Source organism: Marmota flaviventris, chromosome 2, assembly GCF_047511675.1.
Source record: "Marmota flaviventris isolate mMarFla1 chromosome 2, mMarFla1.hap1, whole genome shotgun sequence".
Taxonomy (NCBI): domain Eukaryota; kingdom Metazoa; phylum Chordata; class Mammalia; order Rodentia; family Sciuridae; genus Marmota; species Marmota flaviventris.
In genome coordinates, this window is record NC_092499.1 from 137,843,278 (window position 1) to 137,859,060 (window position 15,783).

The window sequence follows — 15,783 nt, forward strand, 5'->3', positions numbered from 1 at the left end:
ACCCAACCTCAGATCGCAGGGAGCCAACTTAAGTAACACCTACCGGGGAAAGTTAGGAATATTGGCAGGAAGCATATACAAAACAGATTGGTGATGAGTGCAGTGGCACACACCCATTATCCCAGGGACTCGGGAGGCCAGAGTTAGGAGGATCACAAGTTCGAGGCTAGCCTCAGCAATTTATTGAGACTCTGTCTCAAAATAAAAAAATAATAAAAAGGACTGGGTTTGTAGTTCAGTGGTTAAGTGCCCCTGGGTTCAATTCCCAGTATCAAACCAAATAACCCAGACTGGTATGAGAAGAGAATGAATTTACAGTAGAAAGATGAGTTGCTGACCTGGGCACTGGCTCAGAAGTTTTGACATCCCTAATGGACTTGGACAGTTTCTTCCCTAATCAGCAAGCCATGCCTGGGGCAAGCTCCCAGGTTTCTGTCTTCCTTTTGTGGTGGGCTGCAGACTGAGTCAAACCAACACATGCAGGAGTTCTTAAATTGCAGAATGCCCAGAATCACCTGGACAGAGTGTCAGAAATGGGCAATCCTGGGCCTCACCCCCAGAGATGCTGATTTTATGAAATGGGGACCAGGCCCAGGAATCTGAACAAAAATTTTTTCAGTAGTCAATTCATGCATATGGTACAGAATTCCAATGACATAAATGATGCTTAAAAGGTAAGTTTCCTATTTTCTCTCTCTCTCTCTCTCTCTCTCTCTCTCTCTCTCTCTCTCTCTCTCTCTCCCTCCCTCCCTCCCTCCCTCCCTCTCTCCCTCCCTCCCTCCATCTCTCTTTTAATACCAGTGGTAGCATACACATTCTTTAGTACCTTCCTTTATCCCTCTACAATGTCTTGGAAACCATTATGTATCAGTACAGTTGAGACCTATGTTCCACCTGGGAAGGAAGCAGGTCTCCCTCACTCCAGTGAGATGCTAGAGGATCAGGCTTCCTATTTTTCTCCCTCCTGCACCCATCAGGCTGGGACAGTCTGTAGTCTTCAATAAACAGAATGAACAGAATGGACCCTCTGAAGGGTCAAGAAGCTGGTCCAAAGGGAACTGGCTTCTTCATTCTGGAATTTGAAAGGCCAGGCTTTCATGCCCACTTAGGTCAAATTTATCCAAATTTGTCTAAGATTTTCTTTTTAAAAAGGTAGCAACGGAAGAAACATGTACCTCTAGGAGGTGCTAGATTTAAAATGAGGTGCTGTAATATAATGCACTCAACTGATATCACAGATGCTCAGTCACACAACAAATAAAAACAAAGAAATCTCATTAGAACATTTGTTCACCTCCCTCAGGACATTAGGGGCCCTAAATACAGGTTCATAAAGAAGCAGAGTGGCCTCATGGCTAAGTGAAAGGGTCTGTGGTCAGATTGCCTGGGCTTACCTCCTAGTGGCCCCAAATGCTACTAAATTTCCCTCTGGTGACAGGTGGCCCTGGGTATGAGGAAAATCTACTGTTTCTGGACTTCCTGCTAGAGAGAGGCTCAGAGCCCACAGAAATGGGTATTTTTTAACCTATACTACAGATACTTTTTATCCTGAGAAACTTTGGCAAATATTGTTACCTTGGGCAAATTACAATTAATTCTGGGTTTGTTTCCTCTTCTGTAAATTGAAGGTAATAATACTTCATAGAGTTGTTTGGAGGCCTGAATAAGGTGATACACATAAATGGCTTAGAGTAGGGTCTAGAATATAATGAGCATTCAGTGTTATATGATTATGACTGATTGCAATTTTTTATTTTAAAAATATCATTTAAGTACATCTACGTTCATAGCAGCATTATTCACAACAGCCAAGAATATCAACAGATGAATGGACAAACCATCAAAACATAGTATTTTGCCTACAATGAAAGATATTCAGCCTTAAAAAAGAAGGAAATCATGACCATGCTACCACATGGATGCACCTTTAAGGCATTATGCTAAATGAAAGAGGCCAGTTACAAAAACACAAATACTTAAATGGTACCTAGAGTAGTTAAATTCATAGAAAATAGAATGATGGTTGCCAAGTGCTGGAAAAAGGAGAAATTAGGAGTTGTTTAATGAATCTCAATTTTGCAAAGTGAAAATTCTGGAAATTAGTTGTACAACAAAGTGACAACACTACTGAATTGTAGAGTTATAAATGGTTAAGATGGTAAATTTTATGTTATGCATATTTTATCACAATTAAAAAAATAATTCAAACAAGGATCTGCAGTTTAACACTCGGAAAGACCATGCTAAATTTCTGGATTTTTCTTTAAAGCAGTGTTCTTTAATCTGATTGTATATTTGAATCACCTGGCCCAATAAAAGCTAATGAGCCAGGCCTAATGGTACATGCCTAAAATTCCAGTGGCTCAGGAGACAGAGGCAGGAGGATTGCAAGTTCAAAGTCAGCTTTAGCAACTTAGCAAGACTGTCTCTAAATTAAAAAGTACACACACACACACACACACACACACACACACACACACACACACATAAATGGGCTGGGGATGTAGCTCAGTGCTTAAGCATCCCTGGGTTCAATTCCTGGTGCAAAATAAAAATAAGATAAAAATAAATGCTAATGCATGCCCTCCCTCAGAATAATTAAATCAGAATGTCTGAGGGTAGGACCTGGGCATGGGTATTCTTTTAGAGGATCCAATGTGCCTGGTACTAGGACTGAGAACTACTGCTCTAAAGATCAAGGACCTCACCAGCTCAGACCAAAATGAGAAAGTATTTTTTGAGGCACCCCTTCTTCTATGCTGGACCATCTCTTTTCCAACTTCCTTCCCTTCCACTTGCAATAAGCAGCCTTCAAAGATGGGGGCACTGTGCAGACTTTGGAAGTATCTGAAGCGGAGATGTCAGACTGGTAGCAAATTTCTAAACATTTCCTCAATGCAAGGCTTCTACAGGGGCCAGTCCCCACTCAACACAATGAGATACATCCTCCAGACTCATCAAACACCTGACAAAAACAAGCTTTAAATCCTTAAATATATACAATTACTTGCTAGTGATCTTTCTTGTAAAAAGTATGTCAGAAAAGCTACACAGAGGTTAAATGTCATTGCAAGAATGATATATTAGCCCAGGGGTTCTCAAAGTGGTCCCTGGGCCAACAATATTAGCATTGCCTGGGAACTTGTTCAAAATACATGTTTCTGTGCCCTGCTCCAAACCTACTGAATCAGTTCTAGAGATAAGTTTAAACAGAGAGCTCCTTGAAACAGTCATCGGGGGCCCCAATTCCAGAGTTTTGGATTTAGGAAGTATGGGTAGGCTAAGCATTTGCCTTGTATCACAATTCTACATAAGTAATAGAACTTATGTATTGTTAGTTTTATTGTACTGTTTAATTATTGAAAGTCTTATTTTCCCCTGATTCCTTTTAGACCCATCTATCTTTATTCCGATTTGATACTAATTATTTGAGACCTAGCGCAGATGTTCAGATGTCACTGGGGCAGTTACAAAAACTTGGATTTGCTATACCACTGAGGAACAATTAAAGCTTATTGTGTAGGCACTTGGGGAGTTTCCTTTTAATTAAATCTAAACACATCTGATCTGGATAAAAGGCCAGCCTTGCCTGATGCTGGACAAGCTGTTGGGTGATCCATGAAGAGCTGCCACTTGCCCCAGGCAAGGGAAGGGCAAAGACATGGTGTGCCTGTCAAGCTCCAGCTCCAGGATTAGCCTTCTGGAAAACTGGGTCCTCCCGGGACCTCCACCTGATGCCAGTTACCAATACCCTCAGTGCCTGGGAGCCCCTCCCTGGCTTGTTAGGTTACCAAGAGCTACAGTAATCTGTTTTTTAATACGAGGGAGATTTTAATGAAGTTCTAGATATTTAATCCTTCTGGGATTAGCACTAGTAACACGATTAGATAGCTAATCTCGTTGCAGCTTTTCAAAGACAAGATGAAATTTAATACACTGGCCTGGCCTTAGAGAGAGGAAGAAGACAGGGCCATCCTGGAAAGGCCACCTGCTGAAAGTAGGAAAGGCTTGGTACCTTTTTCTTCAAGCCCCCACCCTCAAAGGCAAAGGCTTTTTGAAAGCTATTATTTCAAAAGCCACTTTCCCAAATGACACTAACATGACTAAGTAGGCTAAAATACAAGGACCCAGGGACTTAGTGTTCCTTATTCATGGAGACTTTGAGTCATCTCCGCATTCCCCATGCCAGGCATGGGCCTGGCACTTGGTGGGTGTGCCACAAAATGTTAGGTGGATAAGAAGGAAGTCTGATTCATATGGAATGACAACACACAGTGTTGGCCAGTGTGACTGCACAGCGGGTGGGAAACAAGCACTTGAATGTCTTTCCTACTAAGTTTCATCTGAGAGAAAGACATGGTCAGGCTAAGAACATGGCTCACTGACAGGTGGGTGGCTAAGAGGCCTGGCAGCTTGTCACTTTCATAGCGAAAGTATGTGAGTCATTTCTTAAAGCCAAAAGGGAAGCTATTACTAAATTGGGTTACTTGGGAAGAAAATAGCTGTAGCAATAAGGTGGGAATCCCTTTTTGCCATCACTTTAGTTTGCCTGGGTCTTATCTCTGAAACAAAAACGAGTACTTTTGGTTTTGTTTTTCCAGGTATAAACTGCCTAAAACTGTCCTCTTATAGTTGCCATCTTCAGCATTCAGATCTCATTCTGAAAGTGCAGAACCTATCATCACTGCCTCTCCACAATTCTGCTCTGGATATGACCCCCCCTTGCATGTCCTGAAGCTCCCAGCCCTGACTCTCAGCAGGTGGTCTTGCCAGATGCTGGAGCTTCCATATTTTACTCCTTTCCCTTTTATATTCTCTGTCCCTTCACCTTTCCCCACCTCCTTCCTTCCCATTGTATTCTTCTGCCATCATCAACTTGACTGTTTCAGGCAGAGGCAACATAATTCATATTTGTCAATCTGGAATCATGAACACGATCCCAAATTGAATCTCTATCAATTAAAATGGTAGATATGAGAAGTCTATAGAAATATCTAGGTTCATGAGCTAATCAAATATTATAAGATGGATTGAACAGTAGAAAAAAATAGAAGTTTCTTTATTATATGTATCTCCTTTATGGTGAAGAATGACTGTCCATCCTAGTTTGTATGAGAGAGTCCTGGGATCTGCCTGCTGTTTAGATGTGGCTATTAATAAGGTCCTTCTTTACTCTCAAAAATGTCCCAGTTGCGATACTATATTATATAGTCATCTCAGGTCCAGGGCCTCTCTTCTCAATTCCAAGACTGAAAGGCTGCTCTCTAAGCAAAGTAAAATTTTCTGACCTTACCTTCAAGTTCCAAAAGGTATTTTAAAAACCAAAAACTTCTAGTGTTAAACTCAATTAAAGAGCTCCTTCTCTAAGCAACAGAATCCCAATGCTGTGATTTTAGGTACTTCTCACCTTGATGTCTAATGTTAGAGAGTCAAGAATTTAGAAGTAAGGAAAGGACTCATTTATTTATTATTTATAGTTAACTCACAGGAAGAATCAATTTAAAACTTTTGAGCCCATTTTTCAATGCTTGGTGTTCTAGTCAGAAAAGGGTGTTAAGTTCTTAGGAGGCTCTCATGGTCATAAGGGATTTGGTCACCCTATGGGGGCCAAAGCTAGGTTATTTTTATTCCTGTCACCTGATATAGAAGAGACATAAAAATTTTAGTTTTTCTCTCTTCAAATCAAGATCAAACTCAGGACCCTTTATTGCTTATCTCTTAACTTTCTGGCAATAAAACTTCAAGATATGAAGATGTGACACTAGGGCCAGAATCATCATCAGCTGAAAAATTCTGGCTTCAGTTCACTCCTTGGCTGATAGACATGATCCAGTTATAGTTTGCTCTGAATATAAATACAGGACTGTTAGGGTATGAGGCTCTTTGCAAAGATAGGCCCTGAACTTTCTGGTCCCCAAACATCACTGACAAAAACACTCATATTCCAAACACTGTCTGGGTTAGAAAATAAATTAAGTCAGTGTTCCAACTAAAAAATAGATTCTTTGTAAATAATATACTTCAAAAACATTTTTAAGACTTCTCCTCTTCCTTCTTTTCCAAGTGATATTGACTGATCTCATCCACATCACAGAGATGGAACCTGGCCTGTTCCAGTGTAGTATCCCATTTCTTATTTACCAATAAGACAGTTTAGTGAACTTTAAGTCAGGTTGAAAATTTCACTATGGTGGGTGCTACTAGTCATCCTAATAGGTTCACATTTTATTTTTGGTCAGATCAGCTAATGACATTTAATTTAATTTATTAAAAGAAATATTTAATATTTTTCTAGTTTAAAAAAGTCTATGGACTATACTGAAGTAAGGAGAATTTTTTTAAAAGAAAGAAAATTATCTTTAGAAGTTAAAATACAGTGAACAGAGCATGGACAGCAATTAAAAAATCTTTCCAGTACTAAGTTTAAGAGTTTACTCCAGGGCTGAGGTGTAACTCAGTGGTAGAGCATTTGGTCAGCATGTGTGAGCTCCTAGGTTCAATCTCCAGCACCACCGACTCACACACGAGTTGACTCTGACTATTTGAATTGAAACTAATAGCTTTGAGCTGAAGATGTGTGATCCAACCAGGTTTGATTAGGAGGCCCATCCTGAAAGTCCTGCAACAGGAAAGCAAGCATTTCTCCTTCAAAATAACTCTCAGGGCCTGGTCACCCCTGTGACCACAGAAAGAGACATAACTCAGACCAAGCTCAAAAAAGAAGAAAGCATTTGCACTAAACAAGAATGGTGTCTCAAATTAGTCTTTGTGGAAGTTCACATGTTCATAAGAGGTCACTGTACAAAGCTGCTACAAAGGCAAGGTTGGTTAACTGTTCCAGTAAACACTTGCCTCTTCTTTTCTAAGTTGGTTCACAGAAAATTCAAAGTTAGAGTAAAGGGCTAATAAAGACAATCATCATTGTCATTGTCTGGTATCTGCTGGACTCTGTGCCTTTTGTGTTACTGCTGATTCCCCCATAACCTTCCTTAACTCTTCCACTAGGCATTCAGCCCCCACCTATGGGTCTCTAAAGAACTGGCTCTTGCCCTGTGCAGTCTTTCCTGAGAAGATCTAAGAGAGGTACTAGATGCAGGAGATTAACAGAAAATAATACAACAGTTAAAAAACTAAGATTGGTTCTTGTCCCTGAAAAAAAAAAAGTCTCAACTTTTTGGATAAAGATACTCTTATTGGTAAATACTCTTTCTGGATAAAGCCAGCAAATAAGCTTAAACTGATTGTGGCCATATGTCCCTTCCTTAACCAGGCTAGATGTGAGGTGCTCCTTATACACTGGGAGATTTCTGAAGGCAGGGACTTAAATTTATACCTGTATCTTCATTATAGGGGGTGGCCCCATGAGGCTCTGGAGGAAGCTGGATGAATGAACACAAATCCACCAGGCCCATTTCTTGTGGCTTTAAGCAGCTCTCAGGTGTTCTTTTGCCCTGTATCTAAAATGCATCTGAGTGAGACCTATTTCCTAACACCTCAGAAGTATCAGCAGGATGCACTTTCTTATATGAAAGGGAAAGTAGCCCATTGTTCTGGAGCATGAACTCTCAGACAATAGCTAGATTGCCTGAGTTTGAAACAGGGTCACTCATTCCTGTCAGCCTTGTGATGTGGAACATTAACTACATCCTGCTGGACCCTCATCTGTAGAAGAGAAATGACTGGTTTAATTTGTAAGTACATAGAGCCTGAGTAAATAATAAATGTACCTGGCACAGAGCAAACACCATGAAAGTGACAGCTATCAATACAAACAGTAATATCTACTGCCATCAAAGTGGGGAAAAACCTTTTTGAATGTTCAAATATCTTCCTGCTCCTCTCTATCCTAATGAACCATATTCTAAATAAGGAAATTAACACAACAGCAGAGGTGTTATTGAATTGGGGTTAAGAATCATACAGTTTAGCCAGGTGTAGTGACATACGCCTGTAATCCCAGCTACTGGTGAGGCTGAGGCAGGAGGATTGCAAGTTTGAGGCCAATCTGGGCAACTTAGTGAGACTGTCTCAAAATAAAATTAAATCAAATTGGGGGAAAAAAAAAGAACAAGGGCTTGGGATGTAACTCAGTGGTAAAGTGCTCTGGGTTCAGTCCCTAACACCTCCCCAACCACAACAACAACAACAACAAATCACAGTTTGAATACTGGTTCTGCTTACTAATCACATGACCCTAAATGAGGAACTTAACCTCAACCTCCTCAAGCCTGTGATACTAATTATACCTACCTTTGAGGCAGTAAAGATCAAGTGAAGCACACACACACAAAATTCAGCACATGCCTGGCATTTATTAGTGTGAGATAGATGGTGACTACTATCATGAAGGACTTTCCTTAATGAATTTATCTTTGAAAGGCAGCACCAAGGATTCTGAGAATGCCTAATTATCCACTTAGGACGTTCTTCTGAGCAAGAGAGATCTGTTTTCAACCATTTCTAATCACATCAGCAAAGATGGCTAGTAACAAGGGATTAATGCTTGCATGGATTGGAACAAAGTTAGTTTGATAAATAGGAAAAGATCTTTTGTAATTTTCTGAGAGAGACCTGAGGGGGTACATAACAGGAAAAGAAGAATATCGTGTTTTCATGTCAAAGTCCTTTATTGATTTCTTCTGGTGAAGACAACTATTTCAGAAAGCCAAAAGGGTATTCTTGGTGACTTGAATGGCTGGCTTCTGGCTCTAGAGATGTGATTTGCACAAGGGAGGACTTGCAGAACAGCAAGGCATACCCACTTAGACACCATACATTCACAAACTGCCATTTCATGTCCATCACCTGGATCCTCATTCAGTCAGCAGGCAGTGGTGTCTAAGGAGATGAGCAAAGTCTATGGTTCAGCAGGATTCTTGGCAATGGGAGCTACCACAGGACTGCAGCGTGTCTTGAGAACCCAGAATGCCTCCCAATGTCACATCCAATCACTCCATACAGTACAAAGACTGCCTGTTCTCATGGAGTGGACTTTTTGGGTGGAGAGGCAGGTAATAAACATATAAACAAACACATGTGAATATAAGTTCACAAATGATGAAAAAAAATACTGAACTTCAATTCTCAAGTGCCTTGAAAAATGTCAAGAGTGACATTAGGTGGAGGATGACTTGGGAGGATGGAGCCACATTACGTGGGGGGAGGAATCAATGAAGGACTCTCTTAAAAAGGTGAAATGTTGGTTGAAACTCAAATGACAGGGAGGAGCTGTGTGAAGGCCACAGGATGGCCTTCCAAACTGAACTTGGATGGACCTGAGAAAGCAGGCTCTGGAGTCCCTCTAGCACTTGGTGATGTCAGGGCCAGGCCCTGGCCCTCACTCATACACTTAGGGTGGGACCATGCAGCCTGACTTGTTGACTGCAGCGTGTCTTGAGGACCCAGAATGCCTCCCAATGTCACATCCAATCACTCCATACCGAAAAGGAAGCTGACTTAGTTGGGGAAGAAAGAAGATTAAAAGAAGCATAAGAAACCTATCAGCCAATTGAACATATTGATGGACCTGACTTGAATCCTGGAAGCAGGCAAGAGGAGCAAGTCCCATCTCTCACTTTCGGACTTCATTTAGCACCAGCAGAAGTGAAGGTTTCTTGTTTTATGGAAAAAAAAATCTGTGTCTCCCTGATAATATCCAACTATACTTTATACAAAAGAAGACATCCACACCAAATTTTCAAAATAAAGAGGTGGAAAGATTCCCAAATTATTGCATCTATTTCTGGTAGAGACAAGACTGGTCAGAGTAACTGTTATGGGGTGATGGCATGTTGGGGTTTGTTCTGGTTTCATTCTACTATTATCCCTACTTCTGCATATTTTGAAAATTTCTATAATAAAAATTAAAAGCAAAACAAAACTAAAGAGGAAATGGAACAAGTCTTATGTCTGTGGCTTTGAAAACCTAGGCTGAACCACGGGCTCCCCAGGAGCTGGCATCCAGCCCTGGGATCTTTAAAAAGTTCCCAGGGGGAATTCTACTATTGAGCCAGTGTACAGCCATGACCTACATGAGGAGAACTAGGAGTTTCAGAAAAATGCCACGTTCCTTAAGGAGAAAAGTACTGTACAAATGAACTTTTCCAAGTTAACTTATAATTATTAATTCTATTAAAAATTGTAATAAACTGTGCCAGAGTTTGCTAGTATCTATTTTCCCTATTGTAAAATACATCTCTACCCCAATGGAGTTAGGTTAGGCCATGTTGTGTACTTTGGCCAATAAATTACGACCAGGAGTGACCTCTATGGTTTCTCAGAAGCTTCAAGAGTCAGGTTCTTTCCACTCTCTGTGAGGCTGGCTCCAGCTGGTGGCTGCTGCTCCAGCCTAAGCCCTAGGATAGTAATGATGGGGACCTGGAACCCCCTGCTGTGCCATGATGGATGTGTCCTGTGAGGCAGAAAACATCTTTGTTTTTAAGAATTTGGGGAGTTGTTTGTTCCCATAGCATAATCAAATCTATTATATCTGACACAAATTTAACATAGAGCCTGACTAAATAATTCTAAAGTCCAACAGAATGAAATAGAAAGGCAAGGAGAGAAAAGCACACCCTGAAGAAGCAAGAGTACTGCTGGATATTAGGCCAGATACAAAACAATACAATAGTAAACAATAGTAATAGTAGTTACAAAAAGTCACAAAACAATAGTAATTAAAAGTTAATGACATTGGGCATGGAAACAAAACTCTACAGATATGCTTTTGCTAATTTTAAAAGCCCATCCATGAATCCCAGTGGCTTGGGAGGCTGAGATAGGATGATTGCAAATTTGAAGCTAGCCTCAGCAAAAGTGAGGCACTAAGCAACTCAGTGAGACCTGTCTCTAAATAAAATACAAAATAGGGCTGGGGATGTGGCTCGGTGGTTGAGTGCCCCCGAGTTCAATCCCCAGTACAAAAACAAAATAGTGATGAGGGTTTTTCAGTTCCAGCATGTTAACTGTTGAGCTGCCTCAGTTTACCTATCAGAAGTAACAAGCCTGTCAGGCAAGGTGTTGCATGCTTAAAATCCCAGCAGCTCAGGAGGCTGAAGCAGAAGGATCTTGAGTTCAAAGCTAGCCTCAGCAACTTAGCAAATCCCTAAGCAACTCAGTAAGACCTTGTCTCTAAATATAAAAAAGAGCTGGGGATGTGGCTCAGTAATGAAGGACCCCTCAGTTCAATCCTGGTACCAAAAAATAAAAATTTATATATATATATATATATGTATTTTAATTTTATATATAAGTATAAAAGTTATTTAATAAGCCTGGGCTTTGCCTTCATGCACAAGGCCACCTTCACTAAAGGAGTGCTCTTTATCCACCAGTCCAGAGAACCATTTATTAAAAATTCATAATTTTAAGCTAAAATAACATATATCAATGGCACCTAAGGAAACACTAGCATTTCCTTTCCTTGGTGTCCTCCCAGCTACCATAGATGGTTTATATTTTAGATTTCAGTATTGTGTGTGACTTCTGGATTTTATACCCATTAAGGTCACATTTTTTTTTTTTTATTTTATTTCCAAAGGGTATAAGAGGCACTGTAAAGTTAGAAAATGCACCAATGTATTCAATTAAATAGCAGGGCTAGAAAAATCATCCCAAGTAACCTTTCGGGAAACTACCAAAGTAAAATAAACTGTAGGAATTCACTTCTAAAATTCGATGAAACAAAAATGTAACAAATAAAAGGAAATGGGGAAATGGGGGATGACCGGGACAGGACTGATGTGTTCCCTAAATGGATCCACCTCAACCGTGTAGATTTTTTCATGCTCAGATATAACTCATTAGCCCAACTATACCACCAACTAGGCCCAGCAAGCTGTTTTTCTGCTGGATTGTCCTGCCCAGAGCCCTTGTTTATAAGCTCACCTTTGAGGACCCAGCTCAATGCCGTTCTTGGGAGACTCCTCCCACTGCAGCATAACTCTTCACCTCCAGAGTCAGCTGGCGTCCCCATGCCCACCAGCCCCTCTTCTAGGGCACTCATCACACTGGGCTACAATGGTTTACTGAGACTCAACTTCCCCTTCAGAATATGATTTAAAAAAAAAAAAGTCTGGTCAAAAACATTAACCAACATTAACAGACCTCCAAGTATTGAAATAAGAATAAATCCAACATTTAATAAATGGTTTTTTAATCCCTCAACTACCTGCCAAGTACTCAGCAACCCACCTACTATTGTAGTTGAATCTGGAACTGAGGTTAAGCAAACTGCTCAAGGCCATGTGGCCAGTTGACAGCAGCGCTGCAGTAGCTGATCCAGGGCCTGTCTCTTGACTGGGGTCCTTCCTGAGAGAACACTCCACACAGAGCCTGTTCTTCTCTGCACCTTTTTCTAACCAGATCCCCTGACTTGGTAATGCATCCATGTGGCCTCCTCTAGCCACCACCCAGAGTACACGGGGTGTGGGGGGCCAATTCCCACAGAGCCAGCCATTCTACCAGTTCTGAGATGGTTCTGGAGGATGAGGTAGCAGGATTAGGCTCCTATCTTTTAACTCTTCTATCTACAGGTTCCATGCCCTTGGCCAAATAGCTTAACTCTCTTTGTCTTAGTCTTTCAATCAGAAATTCACCAATTCCTGGGTGAGGCTGAGGGGACCATATCTAGGTGAGACAAGCACAGGGCTGGCTCACATTAAGTGCCTTCACTGGCATTTCTTGTGCAGTTTGGCACACTTGTGCTCCTAAGTCTCTGCCTGCCCTGCAGCCAAGCCACACCTCTCATCCACTATTTGTTTAGATGGAGCTCTAAGTTCACGTACAGAACCTTACAATTATTTCTCACTATTTTCATTTGTATTAGATTTTGCTTATTTATGCCTTCTGGATCCAATTCTTTTTCTCACTCCCAACACGCCTGTGTTTTATCTGCAAATCTGTACAATTGTCTATGTCTTCAAGCCACTGACGAAACTGTTGAACAGAACAGAGCCTATAGAATGGGTGTCTTCAGGTGTGGGAGTAAATGCAGAGGAGGAAACAGACTCAGAGTACCTAGCCCCAGGCCTGGATGTACCCACTTCCCTGCCCTGCCCTTGCAGGAGAGTGACCTTATATGTTACCAAAGGCATCATGAACTGGAATGACCTTGCTAGAGGGCAATATATTGCTATGTACGAATACACATAAAAAATGTTAACTCCATAATTTCACTGGAAACTTACTCCAAAGAAGTCACTAAAGAGTTCTTTCACTTGCATCCTAAGGATCAGTGAAATCATTCCTTGCACCAGAACCAGCTGTTTAGAACTTAAGAATAAGAGTATTTCATTAATTTTTTATAAGTCCACTATAAAAAATCCTGACTTGAAGCTTAATTGTAATGAGGATGTTCATATTTATATTTTGAAGTTGTACATTGAAGAGCTTTTTCTTGCAGATTTTGTCAATGCATATACCTTAGAAATAAAAACATTTGTCTTTTTATGCTATGTCATATTTCTTGAATGTTCTGCTCATTGTTTCTTACCATTTTCATTGTATTGTCTATATTCTTTTCAATATAGTTATATTTGTCTTCATTGTCTGAGGTCCTGTCTTCCAAGTAGTCTAATCTATTGGTAATGTTCAATTGAACTTTTAATTTAGTTTATTCTTTCTTTCATTTCAAGGCTTTCTGTTTTTTTTTTTTTTTTTTAGAACCTCTATGTCCATATTGAAGTAATCTTTTGCTTTCTGTATTTGTTTATGTAGCTCTTTGTCAAAATGGTCTTTTGCAGACTGTATTTGCTCCTTATATCATTCTTTAACTCACAGAACATTTTAAATATGCACATCTTAAACTCTTTCTCGGTCTATCTTCTGCTGTGCTGGCCATTGAGGGCAATTTCTTTCCTTGTCTTTTTATATTGCTAGTGTGTCTTCCCTTCTAGCACTGTGGATCCGAGGCATTACTGTTTTTACCCTATAGGCTTATAGTGCCCCTGTAGGGATCCAATACCTCTCCTTTGAGGTGAAGGACAATGTCATCAGATCCCAATATAAACAATATACCCCCTAAAAACAAATGTTTGCTAATAAGACATTTACATTTGGTCACAGTGTTAAAAAAAAAAAGTTAAAAAGAGCTTCATAGCACCATCATTTAAAATGCTAAAAAACTTTAAATGACCTACATGTCCTAAAAGAGGAATGGTTAAATAAACTACAACAGAATAGTAATATCAATGTGGCTCTTAGAATAATTAAACAGAATAACTATGCATCTTTTATGCTGGTGACTATAGAGTTACTTTAAAAAGTCACCGTAGGTACACATGCTATGACTACAACTCAATAAAAACTACATACACATAGATACAGACAGAATGGGAGGAAGTAATAGAACATCATAGTTATTATGTGGTTGTTTCCCATTAAAACATATTAGTTTATTTAGTCATAAACATCCTAAATGCTTGTGCACATACAGATGCATAATTCTGTTTATTACTGTATACTTATTATGTGAAGGGAGAACTAAATATTAATCAAGAATGAACAGTTCAGAAGCTAGAGCCTTAACAAATACAGGATTTTGAGTAAAGTCAAGAAGGATTTGCCTAAATATGAGAACCAATTCTGGTCCTCGAGGAACTTGAAAATCCTGTAAGTTTCTAATGTGCCAGATTCCCTTCCTGACATTCACATGTCTCATCACACACTTGTCTGAGAGTCAAGATGGCACAGTGGTGAGAGGTATAAGTTCTACTCCCAGATCTAGCTGGCTCCTAGCCCTGCTGTGACACTTATCAGCCAGGGTACCTAAGGCAAGGCCTTCCCTGTGAGCTTCGGTTTCTGCCTCTGTGAGCCAGGGGTGGTTGGTGTACCCACTTCTAAAACTGTGGTGAGGCATGGCATCATAAACACACAGCATGAGTTGCTGTTGTTATAAATGTGTGCCTCACTATCTCTTGCAGATAGGCATAAATTCTATACAAGGCAGAAGCAAAAGCAACAGCATATTTGCAGAGAACAGAAAAGGGGGCCCCCACTTGTCTGAACTTGGACACTATTGGCCATACACCCTACCCTATTTACCGTAAGTGAACATGCGTGGTGAGGTCAATTCAATGTTGGGCAGGGCACCCAGGTGGTTCAACACTGCACACCGGTAGCCATTTTTCTGGGCATAGTCAACGAAGGTGCGGATGTACTGTTTCTCACTGTGATTGGCAATTCCAGGGCAGATGACCATGGTGACATCATCTATAGGGTGGAGAAAGAGATCTGGATGTATACAATGAATACGACAATGAATATAAACAACTACACTTCATTGGATTTGAAGACATGAGAAATTTTTAAAAATTCTAATTTGTTATATATGAAGCAGAATGTATTACAATTCATATTACACATATAGAGCACAATTTTTCATATCTCTGGTTGTATATAAAGTATATTCCCACCATTCGTGTCTTCATTACATGTACTTAGGATAATGATGTCCATCTCATTCCACCATCTTTCCTATCCCCATGTCCCCTCCCTTCCCCTCCTACCCGTTTTGCCCTATCTAGAGTTTGTCTAATCTTCCCATGTTTCCCCTCCCAACCCCACTGAGAATCAGCCTCCTTATATCAGAGAAAACATTTGGCATTTGGTTTTTTGTGATTGGCTAACTTCACTTAGCATTATATTCTCCAATTCCATCCATTTACCTGCAAATGCCATAATTTTATTCTCTTTTCTTGCTGAGTAATATTCCATTGTGTATTTATAGGAGAAAGGAATTTAACATATATCTTTTCACTCAATTCTGTGAAAAACAGTATTTTT

The 15,783-nt window shown here is 40.2% G+C and overlaps 1 protein-coding gene across 1 annotated transcript in view; it reads right to left on the bottom strand.

The window, feature by feature from the left end:
• The window catches only part of Abhd2 (abhydrolase domain containing 2, acylglycerol lipase), a 102,562-nt gene that overhangs the window by 24,956 nt on the left and 61,823 nt on the right, over positions 1-15,783 (bottom strand). Inside the window, exon 5 of the mRNA XM_027919748.2 lies at positions 15,043-15,210. Coding sequence (XP_027775549.1) covers positions 15,043-15,210 — 168 coding nt within the window. The remainder of the gene's footprint in view (positions 1-15,042; positions 15,211-15,783) is intronic.